At 52.4% G+C, this 15,222-nt stretch overlaps 1 protein-coding gene across 2 annotated transcripts in view; it reads right to left on the reverse strand.

Annotated features, from left to right (window-relative positions):
* LTBP2 (latent transforming growth factor beta binding protein 2) overlaps positions 1–15,222 on the reverse strand; it is a 117,848-nt gene that overhangs the window by 4,071 nt on the left and 98,555 nt on the right. For both annotated transcript variants that reach the window (XM_054024878.1, XM_054024876.1), the window contains 13 exons: positions 14,859–14,981; positions 14,415–14,540; positions 13,986–14,108; positions 13,462–13,593; positions 11,682–11,807; positions 10,784–10,927; positions 10,076–10,267; positions 9,862–9,945; positions 3,798–3,926; positions 2,250–2,390; positions 1,621–1,788; positions 533–820; positions 118–267 (listed from right to left, as the gene is read on the reverse strand). In XM_054024878.1, coding sequence (XP_053880853.1) covers positions 118–267; positions 533–820; positions 1,621–1,788; positions 2,250–2,390; positions 3,798–3,926; positions 9,862–9,945; positions 10,076–10,267; positions 10,784–10,927; positions 11,682–11,807; positions 13,462–13,593; positions 13,986–14,108; positions 14,415–14,540; positions 14,859–14,981 — 1,926 coding nt within the window. The remainder of the gene's footprint in view (positions 1–117; positions 268–532; positions 821–1,620; positions 1,789–2,249; positions 2,391–3,797; positions 3,927–9,861; positions 9,946–10,075; positions 10,268–10,783; positions 10,928–11,681; positions 11,808–13,461; positions 13,594–13,985; positions 14,109–14,414; positions 14,541–14,858; positions 14,982–15,222) is intronic.

A 15,222-nucleotide genomic window follows, 5' to 3' on the forward strand; every position in this document is an offset into this window, starting at 1 on the left:
AGAGCTCAGCCAGCACTCCTCAAAACCAGTATTTTAGCTGTGGGGGTGGAGGGCAGGCAGCTAGCTCACCCCCTACCCTCTGTAGGGCCATTTCTCTCACCATTTGGGGCCACTCACCTACACAGGCCATGTGGGTCATGTCCAGCTGGAAGCCGTCAAAGCAGTCGCAGGTGTAGCCCTCCTGCACGCGCACGCAGCGCCCGTTTTCGCAGCCATTCAGAATGCCGCACTCCTCTGCCTGGAGTCCCTCAAAGCTGTCAAAATGCCCTGTAGATACAGAGGGTCCATCAGCCTACAGGGAACACGCTGGGGGACGGAGAAGGCTTTATGCCCACAGGGGAACAGAAAACCATCAGCCTGGCAGGTGGGTGACGTAGAGGGGCCAGGGGCAGCAGATATGAATATTGGTCTGGATAACACAGATGGGGCCCTGTCCAGGCTGGCTTTAGGAGAATGAAAGGGTTACTTTCTGGGCACAGCCTGAACCTAGAGGAAGCCACCAGGACACCTCTTGGTCTTCTTCAGTACTCACCAGTTTGGCTGGGCAGGTAGCGGGGCTGGGACTGCGCTGGATGGAGCTGAGGAGTGCGTAGGAATGTGCTGCCACCAACCTCACTGCTCAGTTCTCTCTGGGGGAAGCTGGCATCAGGGGCTCCATACTCAGGACTCAGGTAATTGTAATAGGGCCCTAAGTCTGGGCTATAGAGTCCATAATGAGAGTCTTCTAGGCCTGGTCCATACTCGTATCCGGGCCTTTCTTGTAGTCCAGCCTCCCTCTCAGTCTCTCCCCTGGCCACGTTACACAGGTGAGCAAATTCCTCTGGAGGTGGAGAGAGAGGGAAGGGGCAGCTTAGCACCATGGCACGAAGAAGGGTAAGCCCCTGACTGTCCAGGTATGAGCTAAGTGGGGGGGTTGCATCAGGGATGGACTCAGGCTGGGCAGAGAAAGGCCAAGCCCAGGAAGAGCAAAGGCCAGGCAAGGGTCCCAGGGTCCTTATGGGATTTGCAAGGTATGTGGAACCCACACTCCAAGCCATGACCAAGGGGGTTGGATACCTGCCACAAAGAGCCCCCTGGGCTGGGACTCTGTCAGATCTTACAACCTAAGCAGGATTTGGCCTTGTACACTCTTGGAGGGGAACCCCTCCTGCTCTGGAACACCTAGCTACTGCAGGGAGGGAGCAGTGAGGGTGACTGAGTAGTGGAGACTCCCCTTGGAGTCAATACTAACTCCAACGCCTCAGCGCAGTACTAGGGGTGCTGTGACACTAAGTGCCATCATTCAGATACATTCAAGCAAAGGACTCACATGCCACCTCATCCCTGAGCCAGAGGGAACTCCCCAGGAGCTACAGGAGAATTCATTCCCTGCGGCACATTCAGTCCTTGGCTGCTAATAAGGGGGCATTTGATGACACATTGTGTGACTGGTTTCTGGGATGTGGACACCTGCTCACTGAGGTCTGCTGGGAGAGCCCCCTCTCCATTCATCCACAGCCCACAACAACTTTCACTCACTGCTGACCGTTGCAGGGTTTGACTAGCAGGAGGCTAGAGGCCAAAGGCTCCACAGTCCCTGAGCAAGCCTGTCCCCTCATTCCTGTGACTGTGCATTCTCACCAGAGGCCCTATGGGGGCAGAGTGCACAGTCCTGGCTCCAGGCCTCGCCATAGCGGCAGCAGCACTCGGTGTACGTGGTCCGTCGCCCCCGCAGTGGCTGGTTGCAGATGTAGTTGGAGACTCTCTGCCAACAGATGTCCAGGTGGATTTCATGTTCATCCAGGTCTTCTGTTCGTGAGATGAACAAAGAATGCCATGGGGACATCCACTAGGTCTCCTGGGATCCCTTAGGAGGTGCCATGCCCAGTGTTTTGCTCCCAGACTGTGTCCCGCACTCACACCCCGTGCACTGAATTTCAGACCCAGCCAGCACACTGCCCCTCCCACAACATGCCTCATATACAGCGATCCTCAGGTTCTGCACAGATCCCTGCATGCAACATTCCCCCTTGAGTCTGGCACTGTACCCCACAGCCCCTGCTCCCCCGTGTGCAGCACCACCTTGCCTATGGGCTACTCCACCACTCTGCACCTTATGTCTATGCTTCCCTCTCCGAAGAGGCATACATGGAGGTCCTGGGGTGAAGCCTGCACTGCAGGACCAGCCAGGATGGTGCAGATCATGCGTGCAAACCCATCTCCCCTGAGACCCTGCAGCAACACCCAGCCTGCTGGCCAACCCCACTCACCAGCCCTGTTGGAGACGTTGATGCAGCGGTTGCGGGTCACATCCAGCACCAGGGGGAGGCTGCAGAAGCAGTGGAAGGAGCCGGCTGTGTTCAGACACTCACCATTCACGCAGGACATTTCATTCTCACACTCGTCTTGATCTGCAGCCACAGGAAGGCAGAGATACCCTTAGACTGGCAAATGAGGGCATCACCCCAACCCATGTCCCAGGGAGTGCCTCTGCCACCCTCGTCCCCCACCTAGGGTTGCCAACTTTGTAATATCTTAAAACCGGACACTCCAGCAGGAGTACCGGAACCTCTCCTTCCCCCTGAGGGCCCACCCTTGCCCAGCCTCTTCTCTTGAGGCCCCGCTTCTGCCCTGCCCCTTCCCCCTGAGGCCCCATCCCCCGTTCGTTCTTCTTTCCCCCTCCCTCTGTCGTTCACTGCTTTCCCACGTCTCCCCCCTCCCTGCGTGGGTCAGGAGGGACTCGCCTGAGGAGCCGGGGTTGAGAGCTGCAGCCACTTGAGGCAGGTAGGGGGCCACCCCAGCTGAGTAGGGGCAGGCGCAAGTGATGACTCGGCCCCTCCCCCGTCCACAGTAACTGGACTTTGGGTGTTCGCTCAGTAGATCTGACTGGTTTGGTTGCCAGGCGTCCAGTTTTTGACCAGAACGCCCAGTCGAAAAGGGATCCTGTTGGCTTCGGTCAACACCGTTAACTGGGCCGTTAAAAGTCTGGTTGGCCGCCTGCAGCAGGGCAGGCAGGGTTCCTGTCCAGCTCTGCCCAGCTCCCAGGAAGCTGCTGGCATCTCCCTCCAGCTCCAGGAACCATGGCCAATGGGAGCTACAGAGGCAGAGCCTGCAAGCAGGTGCAGCATGCAGAGCCGCTTGGCCATGCCTCCGCCTACGAGCCGGAGGGAGATGCCAGTAGCTTCCGGGAGCCGCTTGAGGTAAGCGCCAACCAGAGCCCACACTCCTCATGCCCTCCCACGCCCCAACCCCTTGCCCCAGCCCTGAGCCCCCCAACATCACAACCCTCTGCCCCAGCATGGTGAAAATGAGCGAGTGAGCGAGCAATGGAGGGAGGGGGAATGGAGTGAGCGGGGCCAGGCCTCGGAGAAGGGGCAGGGCAGGGGCAGGGCAAGGGCGTTCGGTTTTCTGCAAATAGGAAGTTGGCTACCCTACTGACCTGACATTGTCAGGTCCTCTTTTCGACTGGACTTTCCGATTGAAAACCGGACACCTGGTCACCCTACCCACACCTTGCACACACACTGTGCAAGGGCCCCAGGCAGCACCTCTGCCACCCCCAATGCCTGCCCCACACACACACACTGTGTAAAGGCCCTGGGGAACGCTTCTGCCAACCCCTACCCATACGAGAACCCAGAGGACACTGCTCCATAACACTGCTAACCTCACATAACATGGGCACTAGCACTGCCACCACCCACACAGCAAGGGCCCTGGTGCCACATAAGGACAGAATGGGCCTGCCTCCTGCAGTGAGGAGCGGAGGCCCAGACAGAGGGAGGGAGGAGCCGTCCAGAGGGGAAGGGCCATCTCACCCACACACTCGAGCCGGCTAGAGTCGTAGAGATAGCCAGAGCGGCAGAAGCACTTGTACCCTGGCACCGTGTTCACACAATGCCCATTCCGACAAATCTCGGGGCCGAACATCTCACACTCATCTGCATCTGCCAAGAGAGGGGGCGGGGGAGGCTGCGTCAGTCACGTAGGCCATGTGCCTTGCGGCCAGCAGCAGGAAGAGAACCTGCTCCTTCCATCCCAGAGGTCGACATGAGCCAAGCCTGGGGAAAACCAGCTCAGCAGTTAGGTCCTGACCTCAGGCAGAGGGGGAATCGCCTGTAGGTACAGCAGGGGCAGGGAATCACCCTGGGCAAAGTGGGAATAGGGGGAAGTCGTGGGCCCAGGGTTCATTACGGACACTGCACATGCAATTCCCTGAGTCGTGCAGACAAACAAATTCCACAGTTATATTTTTAACTGGTTTGAAAATCCAGCCTGTGAAGCTAAAGGGCCAGAGCCTGAGCCAAGTCCACACTCCAAACCCACAAGCTTGGAATCCAGCTCGGCAACCAGGAGGAGAAAGAGCTAAATCTTTACAGACTGGAAGTCTGGTTTACAAACATGTAGAACTCAAAAACGGCTGCATGGATTCTGCTGAAACTTCCCAAAAAGCTTTGCCTCTTGGCTGCAATCAAACCTGAGAAGTATCGGCCCAGAAAGAATTAGTTTGCCAGAGTTACTGGCAATGGGAAGAGGGGGCTTCTCATGGAAAGGGGATTTCAGTCTTAATACTAGGAGTTTTTCACACTCCTGCTATATTGAACAGTCAAAAAAGCCACATTTGTCAATATTGTCTCAGAACCTCCCACCACCGACGCTGCTGGATTTAGGGCCAGAGAGAGCCATCCCAAAGGTGTCCTGGGGATTTGCTTCTCAGTGCAATGCTGTAGAGGAGTGCACTCACTTCTAGAGCACTTCCTCATGGGTAGGGGTGGCATAGCAAGCTCCTTCCCCATCAGGCCCCCCCCTGCTGACAGCTGTTCCGGCCCTGGGGTGATATCTCTTCCTGTAACTTCCTGGCCCTCCAGCCAGGTATTGGTTTCAGTCCACTCCTTCCTGGGCAAGGAAATCCCACAAATGACAGTCCAGTAGTTTCATTCGTAGTGTAAATGGCATTTCACTAGAAGCGATCTGTAGCATGCTTATAGGTACTGTAATGAATGCAATGTACGTAATTTGTAGAGCCTGGGCTTGTATTAAATCATATTTTTTAGGTTCTGATTTTGATGCTGACCGAAAACTTGGCAGCCATAGTCTATAACTGTTCTGATTAAGGCTCTGTATACCATCAGGAGCATTTTCTTATCTGCCCCGCAGTTAGTCCCAGCAAGACTTTTAAGCAGATTAATTCTTCCTTTAATACAGTTTATAACACTGTTTCACAAACGTATTTGATCGGCCCCCCCTTCTTTGTGTCTGTAGTCGTTTACACCTCCCCCAGCCCCAAGTACATATACCACAATCCAGCTCTGAAGGCAGAGCGGAGAGTAGCAGCTGCTGGCTGGGCGCCCAGCTCTGAAGGCAGCACTGTGCCAGCAGCACAGAAGTAAGGGTGGCAATGTGAAAAGTGGTATTTGTCAATATCACTTTTCACAGCAGACTTAGTGCCCCACTGCCACCCTTCTGTGCTGCTGCTGCCACCCCAGGGCTGACAGCCGGAGCCCCGCTGCCTCCCGGTGAGGGATTGGGAGGGGTGAGAAGATCCTGAACCCGGGCTGCCTCCCAGTGAGGGATGGGGGGTGGGCGGGGCAGCCAAGCAGTGGGCTCTGGCTGTTCCCTTTATCCCTGCCTCCCAGGTGTGCATGGCCCTTCTGCACGAGCCCCAGCCATCCGGGGCTGACAGCCGGAGCTCTTTAAAAAATAACAGCTTGAGCCTCCCTTGACACATTTCTGTGCCTCTCTTGGGAGACCCACCCTATCCCATCTCCTAGAACTGGAAGGGACCTTGAAAGGTCATCAAGTCCAGCCCCCTGCCTTCACTAGCAGGACCAAGTACTGATTTTGCCCCAGATCCCCAAGTGGCCCCCTCAAGGATTGAACTCACAACCCTGGGTTTAGCAGGCCAATGCTCAAACCACTGAGCTATCCCTCCCCCCCAATAGAAGTGAAATTTCCTAACCCTATTAGTTTTTGGTAGAGGTCTCAGCAGCCTGTTGACCCATTATCATTTGAGAACTGCTGATTTATGAGATCTTTCCAAAGTAATTTAGTATCAAATGTTACCGCTAAGAATTTGAGCCTTTTAATTCTATGTATTTGTTCTTCCTACATATACAGTTTACATTCCTTTGTAACTTTCCTTTTCGTAAAGATCAATGGAAAGCATGAAAGCCCATGAAATGCATTTCCCTAGTCAGAGATCTCTCGTAACTCTTTGCTGATTCCCTTTTCTGCCACCTCAATATTCCTGCTTCTAACCCACTGAGCACAGTCATCTGCGAATACAGACCGATGCCTACCTCGGCACTTATCAATCCAATCTTATTTAACAAATAACACTTCCCTGGGGTGTGCCATTTTTAATGTTGTATATATTAGATATAACTTTCCCACTCTGACTTACATGGTCCTTTTACTCAAAAATTCTCTAATCCATCCATACATTTTTCCCCTTTTCCCTAGTGCACCTACTTTGTACAACTAGCTGTCCCTCCACAGCATGTCATATGACTTCTCAATATCTAGAAAGACAGCTATCATAAAACCTTTGTCCTTCGGATATTTTTGTATTTCAGTTCCTAATTTAACAATGTGATCAATAGTCCATCTTCCTCTCCTAAAACTACTTTGCACCTTACCTATGATGCCATTGTTTTCCAAAAAGGAAACCAATCTTTCATTCACCATTCTCCCCATAATTTTATCCAGACAGGATGTAAAGGCAATCGGTCTCTAGACATCCACTTTTGTGAATAGTTTGCCTGGTTTTCGTACTGGAATTACTACTTCATGTTTCCACTCTACCAGAATAACTCCTTTTTCCCATTTAGTGTTATATAATTCCCAGAGAACCCATAAATTCAGGGAGATATTTAAACATTATGTTAAATATATTATCTTTACCCAGGGAGGTATTCTTGCTGATATCAATAGCTTCCTCAGGTTCCCATTCAAAACCATTGATTCAGTCTAGTACCTTCATGTTTACCTCAACTACATAATAGAACATGGCTCTCTTCAATGAATTGTCTTTTAATCTGGTGGAAAATTTAACGTTAATTTCCATCATTACTCATCCCTTGGAAAGTTTCTGCTAAAACTTCTGCTTTCTCATTATCAGAACTTGATCATCTTGTCAGTCTGAATGAGACCTGGAATGTGGCTACTCTTAGGCTGTGTCTACACTACGGACCTTACAGCAGCACAGCTGCAAGGTCTTCTGTGTAGCCGCTTTATGCCGGCAAGAGAGCACTCTCCCGCCGGCATAATTAAACCACCCCCAAGAAGCAGCAGTAGCTATGTCAGCAAGAGACAGTCTCCCACCAACATAGCGCTGGGCATACCGGCTCTTTTGTCTGTGAAATTTATGTCGGTCAGGGGTGTGTTTTTTCACACCTCTGGCTGACAAAAGTTTTGATGACAAAAGTACTAGTGTAGGCAGGGCTTTAGTCTGAATTCCATTCATTCTTCTAATTTGCCTGTGAATTTCTGATGTCGTGGTATCTTTCTTTATCCACCCACAGGACTTCCTTCAACTCTTTCTTTGATTTTATTTTTTAAAATTCCTTGTGCTATTGTCTTAAATCTTTTATATTTTATTCAATCTTCACTAGTCACTGTGGTTTTCACGTTTTTATAGGCTTTATTCCTTTCTTTACCCGCCATTTTGCACTTCTCATTCTACCATACAACTGAGTTTTGGGTTTGGGGGGTACTTCAATATTCGAGAGATGGCTACAGTAGCTGCTGCTATTAATTCCATTATTACATTATCATTGACATTCTCTGTCATCACTCACACAATGAGTATTCACAAATTCCATCCATTTACTTGTAAACAGCTCCCAATTAGCTTTCTTAAGATTCCAGGTGGGTAATTTTCCATTATTTTAACCTTACCTTGCCCTTGAAAATAATAAGTATAGGGAAATGATCGCTCCCCATTCCTTCTTCCTTATATATTTCCCAGTTGCATTTAATTGCAATATCTGCTGTTATAATTCCCACATCTAAATAGGAAAAACTACCATCTGCTGCATTAAATCTATTTGGGGTGTCATTGTTTAAAACCATTAGATTGTTTTCATCCATGAACTTTTCTAAATATGCACCATTTTTATCAGCTGGCTTTACTTCCCCACAATTTTTATCACTATTTAGGTCACCACATATAATACATGGTCATTTAGCATTCTTCACTATTTCTTGTAGCTCCAAACTTTCTAATTGCCCATAAGGGTTGTAGACTTTATAAATCCTTACAGAAATATTTCTCTTCTGCATGGGGATCTCAACAACATTATATTCCAGGCTTACTTCCTCATTCTCTACTGCTATGTAGCTTAATCTTTCCCTTATGAAAGTACAAACACCTTGTCCTCTTCCTAGTTTTCAGTCTTGCCTAAAGGAATTTTAAAAGCAAACTTTCCAAGCAACCATGTTCCCTGGATACATATGAAATCTGGTTTAGTTTTCATTTCCAGGATATTTTCATTTAGTTCTTGACCATGTACGATCAGACTGTGCACATTCCAGCAAAAGACTGAGATCTCCATACTAGTCACGTTTCACCATTAACCTCATTCAAAATTGCATGAATACGGTCCATTGACAAATTGCTAACTTATAAGTATTTTTCTGCTGCCCTTGCTACAATATTCATTTTTTTCTGATTTTCCCCCTTGTTTGTGATGCACAATTCATCTTTTTTTTCTCACTACGAGTATATTGTCACCTATTCCTTCTGCAGTGTTTATCATAGTCTTTATCGAATAAGGCTGTGTCTGCAATTCCTCTTTTCCTGGGCTGATTGTCTCTTCCTTCTCCTCCTAATGCTTTGAGAGTCCCCTTACTGCTGCTACATAAGGCATGTTATTAACAATTTTTGTCTTTTGTATCTCAGTAGCTTGTCTTGCTGCAATACATCCTCTATATGCTGGATTGTGATTACCACCGCAGTTACTACATTTGGCCTCTGTCCCTCTTATACAGTTTTCATAGGAATGCTCTCCTCCACAGTTACTGTGACAAACATTTGCGACATGCCCATGCCATTGGCACGTATAACACCTTAGGGGAGAGGGCTATATGGCTTGGTTCTGAATATCTGAAACCCTAGCGTTACTTTCTCAGGTAGAGCCATCCCTCAACACTACAGCTGTTGATGGCTTTGCTTTCTCCTCCTGGTTTACTAATTAGTTGCTTATTTACTAACATTTTATCTTCTCCTGTGCTTTTGGTCTTCTCATCACTGGTCAGCTCTAATGGCCTGCCATACGTTACCCCCTGGTAACTTATTTTAACTTTCCCTAGCATTTTACTTTTTATATCCACTTGTTCTTTGTTTTTACATTCAACTAAAAGATCCCCATCTCACAGCCTCTTGGCGCTTACAATATCCCCTATGCTTTTTTTTAATCCAGTCAGCTACTTTCAAAGGCTTAACATCCCCTAATCTTGTTCTTAGACTAGTGATCTTACAATTGTAGCATTTTAGTTTATTTCCTTCCTCAGCTTTACTTTTTTGTTGATATTATCACCTGCTTCTGCTTCTATTCTTCCCCCCCCCCCACACTTTGTGTCCATTCTCTCTAATAGACTCTTCTTCAATTTCCAGAGGGACTTCATTTGATGTCAGAAAATCCTCCCTCCCTCCAGCCCAGCTCCCTTCTGTGTCAGATTTCCTGCCTTTATAGCAACCACCGACAGCTTCTCCTAGCTGGGACTCCTCTTTAAGTGAGCCCGGCCTACCCTCCAGGTGCAGCCAGTTAACATACTTGGCCTCTCAGGCGCACATGTACCCATTCAGAGCCTGTGTGGGTACAGACGACTGTTCCAGTAGCTCAGGCCCCGCAGAGAGAAGAGAAGAAAAGGTGCTGGTACCTGTGTATGACGTCTGTCCAAAGAGCAGAGTCCCTTCCACAGGGATATAGCCCTTCCCACTCGGGCAGATCTCACTGTATTCCACTGCAGACAGGAAGGGAAGCGGGCAGAGAGAAAAAACCCAGGAATAGGTATGATTAGGTTGGGACACAGTGAGCACGCTATTTGCTCTGATCTGCGTGAGGAGAGGGGAATGCTGGGGACGGTGCCCTACCTGTGCCCAGGATAGGGCAGGGATGGGTCTCACAGTTGTCCCCCCAAGCAGCCCCCTCGGTGCAGCAGCACTCCTCCTTGGTGGTGTTTTTGGCCAGGACGCTGTCACACAGCTGGACGTCACTGATGTGATAGTAACACTCCTTCCGCTCTGAGCCAGCGGGACGTGGTGCTATGGGCCGCTCAGGATCCCCTGAGAGACAACAGAACACAAGAGATGTGCCACAGAAGGCCTCAATGACATGCCAAGCTCCCAGCCTGAGCTCTGGAGCCCTAGGGAAGGTCACCCCACATCCAGAATCTCCTATGATGAAAACAGGGCTGGCAATGTGGCCTCCCTCGCACGACTGTTCAGCCTTCAGAACAGATCCCCACAGGTGAGATCTCACCCACACCCATTCATGGTCAACAATGCCCAGGCAGTACCTGGCTCCTGCCTCAGCGAGATCTCACCCATGCCAGCTCCTGGCTGGCACTGCCCCATTAGCACCCAGCTCCCGCCCCAGCGAGATCTCACCCATGCCAGCTCCTGGCTGGCACTGCCCCGTTAGCACCCAGCTCCCGCCCCAGCGAGATCTCACCCATGCCAGTTCCTGGCTGGCACTGCCCCGTTAGCACCCAGCTCCCGCCCCAGCGAGATCTCACCCATGCCAGCTCCTGGCTGGCACTGCCCCGTTAGCACCCAGCTCCCGCCCCAGCGAGATCTCACCCATGCCAGCTCGTGGCCGGCACTCTCCTGCCTCCGTGTCGTACTCCTCATGGTCACTGAGGCACAGGCACAGGAATGATCCCTCCACGTTCTCACAGAGCGCGGTCCCACACACGGCTACCATCAGCTCACATTCATTCACGTCTATGACACAAGGCAAAGGAAATGACTTGAGGGCTCCCGCAATGGGACAGTGCATCCACCTGAGTCCTCAGAGTCACGGATGCTCTTCGCCCCAGAGGGGCTATGTCTCAGTGTGTGTCCGTGGTGGGAGGGAACGAGCCCGTGGACAGACTACACAGTGTTGAACACCAAGAGGACTCCCTATCCATGAAATGCAGGAAGCCCCTTCACCAGGAGCATTTAAACCTCACCTGGACAGAGTGCTGGGAATAGATCCTGCCCTGGCCCCCCGGAATGGACTAGGTGGGGTCTGACAGGGCATTTCCTCCTCCAACTGCTGCGATTCAGGCACACTCCACTGTAAACACCCAATAATTAACCCTTCACCATTCACCTGCAGCTCCCTCCCTGGTAGAAGGTGTTGGCCTCGCCCATTTTTGATCCCCCAAGTGAGCTTCTCTGACCTCCAGGGGGCCCTGTGTCCATCTACTTGAAAAGGGCCTATGTCCTGGAGACTCACCTGGTGGCCACTTGCCCCTCCTGCCCCTGCTCATAGCCCCACTCACCCGTGCACACCTCTCATTACTAGGGATCCTGAGGGAGCCACAGGGAAAGGATTTTTCCCATCCCCCGCCGGGAAGGGACATCCCCACTGAGATGTGGACAGACTGATCTGTGCAGCACAAAGGGTGCAGGGCCCCATGCGCTGGCGAGTCAGGCACAGGCACTGAGGCAGCGTGAAGACGTCAGGCCAGAAGCACTGAGTGACTCTTACCCACGCAGTCCTGGCCTGGGGGCAAGTTCTCATAGCCATTGTCGCAGAGGCAGCGGAATGAGCCATCCGTGTTGTCACAGAAGGCGTGGCTCCCACACAGCGTCTCGTTGGCACATTCATCTATGTCTGCAGGAGAGAGGAGGGCCTGGGTCAGTGCAGAACCTTCCTTCCCCAGACCATCCCCATCACACTCCCAGAGCCCTCCCACCTGGGTCAGCCCCGGGGATCAGGGGTAGGCAATACCCAGAGCAAAAGCTCTCAACCCCTGCTGCCGCAGGATCACAGGGCCAGGCCTGCCCAACTCCCCTCCCTAATTTGCAAGAAGGAAGGGGAACAACTTAGCATGGGGGAAGAGTCACCATAAGGACAACCTCCAATACAATTCAGTGCTCCAACTGGGTAGAGATGGGATGAGAAAGTATACAGGGGACACGGGCAGAGCTGGGGAATTAGGGGGACAGGCGATATAGATGGATATAGGGAGGTATATGGGATGAATATGGGAAAGTATACGAGACAGGAGGAGTGCAAATGGGTATGGGGCCATGGGCAGGTATAGAGAATATGGAGATTATTGACAAGGATAGGGGAGTTTGGGTTAATACGGGATAGAATAAGCTGAATATGAGGTGTTACAGGCTGGTATATAGGGTCCTATGGGAGAATGTGGGAGTATATGGGGGCCATGAACACAGATAGGGACTGTGCTCTCCTGCTCCTGACCTCCTTGCTGATCAGTGGCAGACTTGCACTTTTTCTCCTTCCTCAGTTCCACACCCTGACCCATGGAGAGCTCTGCCTGCAGCTGTGCAGAGCCTGCTCCCCGCACACATAGACCCCACAAGCACCCAAACCCTGGCTTTATGACTCTTGGGCACAATCAGGGGCCTGCTGGGACCCCCACCTGCCCATAACTACACCCGTAGACCTCCCCAAAGCTGGGAGGAGTCAGGGCTGCAGGGGCTGGTTTGCCTGGCAGAGGGGTGACCTTGCAGGTGCACAGTGCACCCTGATACCCCTCCCACTGCTGCCTGGGGCGTGAGATCTCCTCACAGCAGCTGAGGAAGCTGCATGTTTGCAGCTTGGCATTGTCTGGACGTTGAGGAGTGGAAGCTGAGCTCGGATGGCATTAACCTATGGCATTAGCAGCAGTGCTGGGCCCCGGCTGGTGACGCCTCCCCCTCGCACAATCTTATGAGAGTTTGGGGGATTCTTTAATGCCACAATAATTCCTTTGTAGTGTCACCTTTCAATGCTGCCCTTGGCTGGGAGCCCTAAATCCAACCCCGGGGCTCTGCAGGGGGGGATCTCCATGCACCAACCCCAGAGACAAGCGACCAGCCTCTGTCAGAGCACAGCTCACCCAGCAGCCCCAGGGAAGCAGCTAGGCACAGCCAGGAACCCCAGCAGGCTGCTGCCTTTTGGGGAACTCTGCGCTGCAATACAATCCTGGCCCTGGAATGGACTGTAACCTCCCCAGGAATCTCCTCGAGAGGAAAAGCTGCACAATGCAGCATCTGTTACCAAGTGCCAAGAAGAGAGAAGTCTAGACACAAACAGCCAGGAAAACAAGCACTCAGCATTATCTACGTCTACGCTGGCCAAGCACTTCCTCCTCCCCATCGCTAACCGGGGACACGACCACAGGCGCCTCCCTGCTTCTGGCTTGAGCAGCAAGCTTTATCCTCAGGATGCCAACTGAGCCAGCCAGCCCCCCACCCCGCCCCGCCCACCAGGAGAGAGCACAGATCACAGCAAGAGAGCACACAGCGGTACCCACCAATGCAGTCACCCAGCGGTGTCCGGTGGAAGCCAGGCTGGCAGCCCATAACGCAGCGGTATGAACCCAGGGTGTTCAGGCACCTCCATGTGCCGCACACAGTGTCCCCGAAATCCGCACACTCGTCCACATCTGTCACCCGGTGACAACGGACACAGAAGGAGAAGGGCAAAGAGATGGGACAGTCAACTGGGGACCCCACAACCCCACTGGAGAGCCTTGGTGTGACCAGACCTCAACCACACTGGGGGCCTGTGGCAACTGCCCCCACAAATCCACTAATGACCTGATACTAGGCCCCCCGACCCACAAACCCAATGTGGGCCCTGGGGCCCCCTGTCATGGCACAGCTAGTGGGAGAACCAATGAAGGGGCAGAGGCCTCGTGGCTCTGGAGCAGGAGTGAAGTGACGAGTGTCAGTGGTACTTGAAGTAGAGGCGTTCCCTCTGCGTGAGGAAGGAGAGCCTCATACGTACGCCAGCGATCTGGGGAGAGCCCTGTGTTCCCCCGAGACCAGCGCTTACCTACACAGTCATCAGTCTCCTGTGAGTGCATGAAGCCATTTTCACACAAACATCTGTAGGAGCCCTCCGTATTGAAACACTGGCCTCGCAAACACCGGGATTTGTCTGCACATTCATCCACGTCTGGAAGAGACGACATGATGAAGATCAGCACAGAGGCTGTCCGACGGGTGTACACTGGTCCCTGCACAATAAATACTATCCACAGTGGGCAGAGACCATGGCAGAGGGGACAAGGGACCACAGCCAGGGAAAGGAGAGAGCATAGTCAGGGGCAGGGGAGAGCCCAGGGGAATAGCCACGGGGCACAGTTGGGCAGGGGAAAGCCCAGGGGGAGAGACAGGAGGTGGTCAGGGGCAAGGAAGAGCCCAGGGCAATAGCCAGGGTCCAAGGCACATTTAGCTGCTGACATTTCTCCCAGTCCCTCACCTTGACAGCTGACTCCCCCAGCCGCATTTGAGAAGCCAAGAGCACAAATACAGAAATAGGATCCATGGCTGTTCAGACACTCGCCATTGGGGCTGCAGATCTCACTGCCCAGGCACTCATTCATGTCTGCAGGAGAAACATGAGTTAGCTCCACACAATTGGCTGGGGGCAGATGGCAGGAGGGCCCCGCACCCAGCCCACACAGGGCAGGCCCCGGGAGGGTTTAGGGTCCCATCCAGCCCTCTCATCGCAGGTACAGGGAGTGCGTCAGTGGTGACCTCATGTTTGGTTAATGCTCTGGGGCAGCGCTCCAAAGGCTGGTCGTCCCAGGCTGCACTGCAATCCCCCTACATGGGTAGAAATGGGAATTCCCAGCAGATGCCCCAGACTCCATGGTGGGGTCCAAAGGGGAACGGAATGGACAGGCCCTGGCGGGGCTCGTACCTTCACACACAGTGCCGTTGAGCAGCTCAAATCCAGGGTGGCAGTGGCAGACGTAGGAGCCCGGTGTGTTCAGGCACTCTCCTCCGAGGCAGCTAACGGTGGGGTCTTCACACTCATCAATATCTGCCCAGGCCGAGAGGCACAGAATTAAGAGTCAGGATCAGTGCACGTGCGCAATGAGCAACTGCCACAAACAAACAGAGGCCAAGGGCAGCAGCAATTCAGGTCTCTGACAGCCGCAGGCAGGTTAGTGTTCAGAGACCTTCCTGCCTGCTGAGTGCAGAGCCCCTGGATGTCAGCCCACAGTGCGATCCTGGGGCTGCCTACATGGAAGGATCCCGTCAGGGGATGCCAAGGGGAGAGG

Source organism: Malaclemys terrapin, chromosome 4 (assembly GCF_027887155.1).
Source record: "Malaclemys terrapin pileata isolate rMalTer1 chromosome 4, rMalTer1.hap1, whole genome shotgun sequence".
Lineage (NCBI taxonomy): Eukaryota > Metazoa > Chordata > Testudines > Emydidae > Malaclemys > Malaclemys terrapin.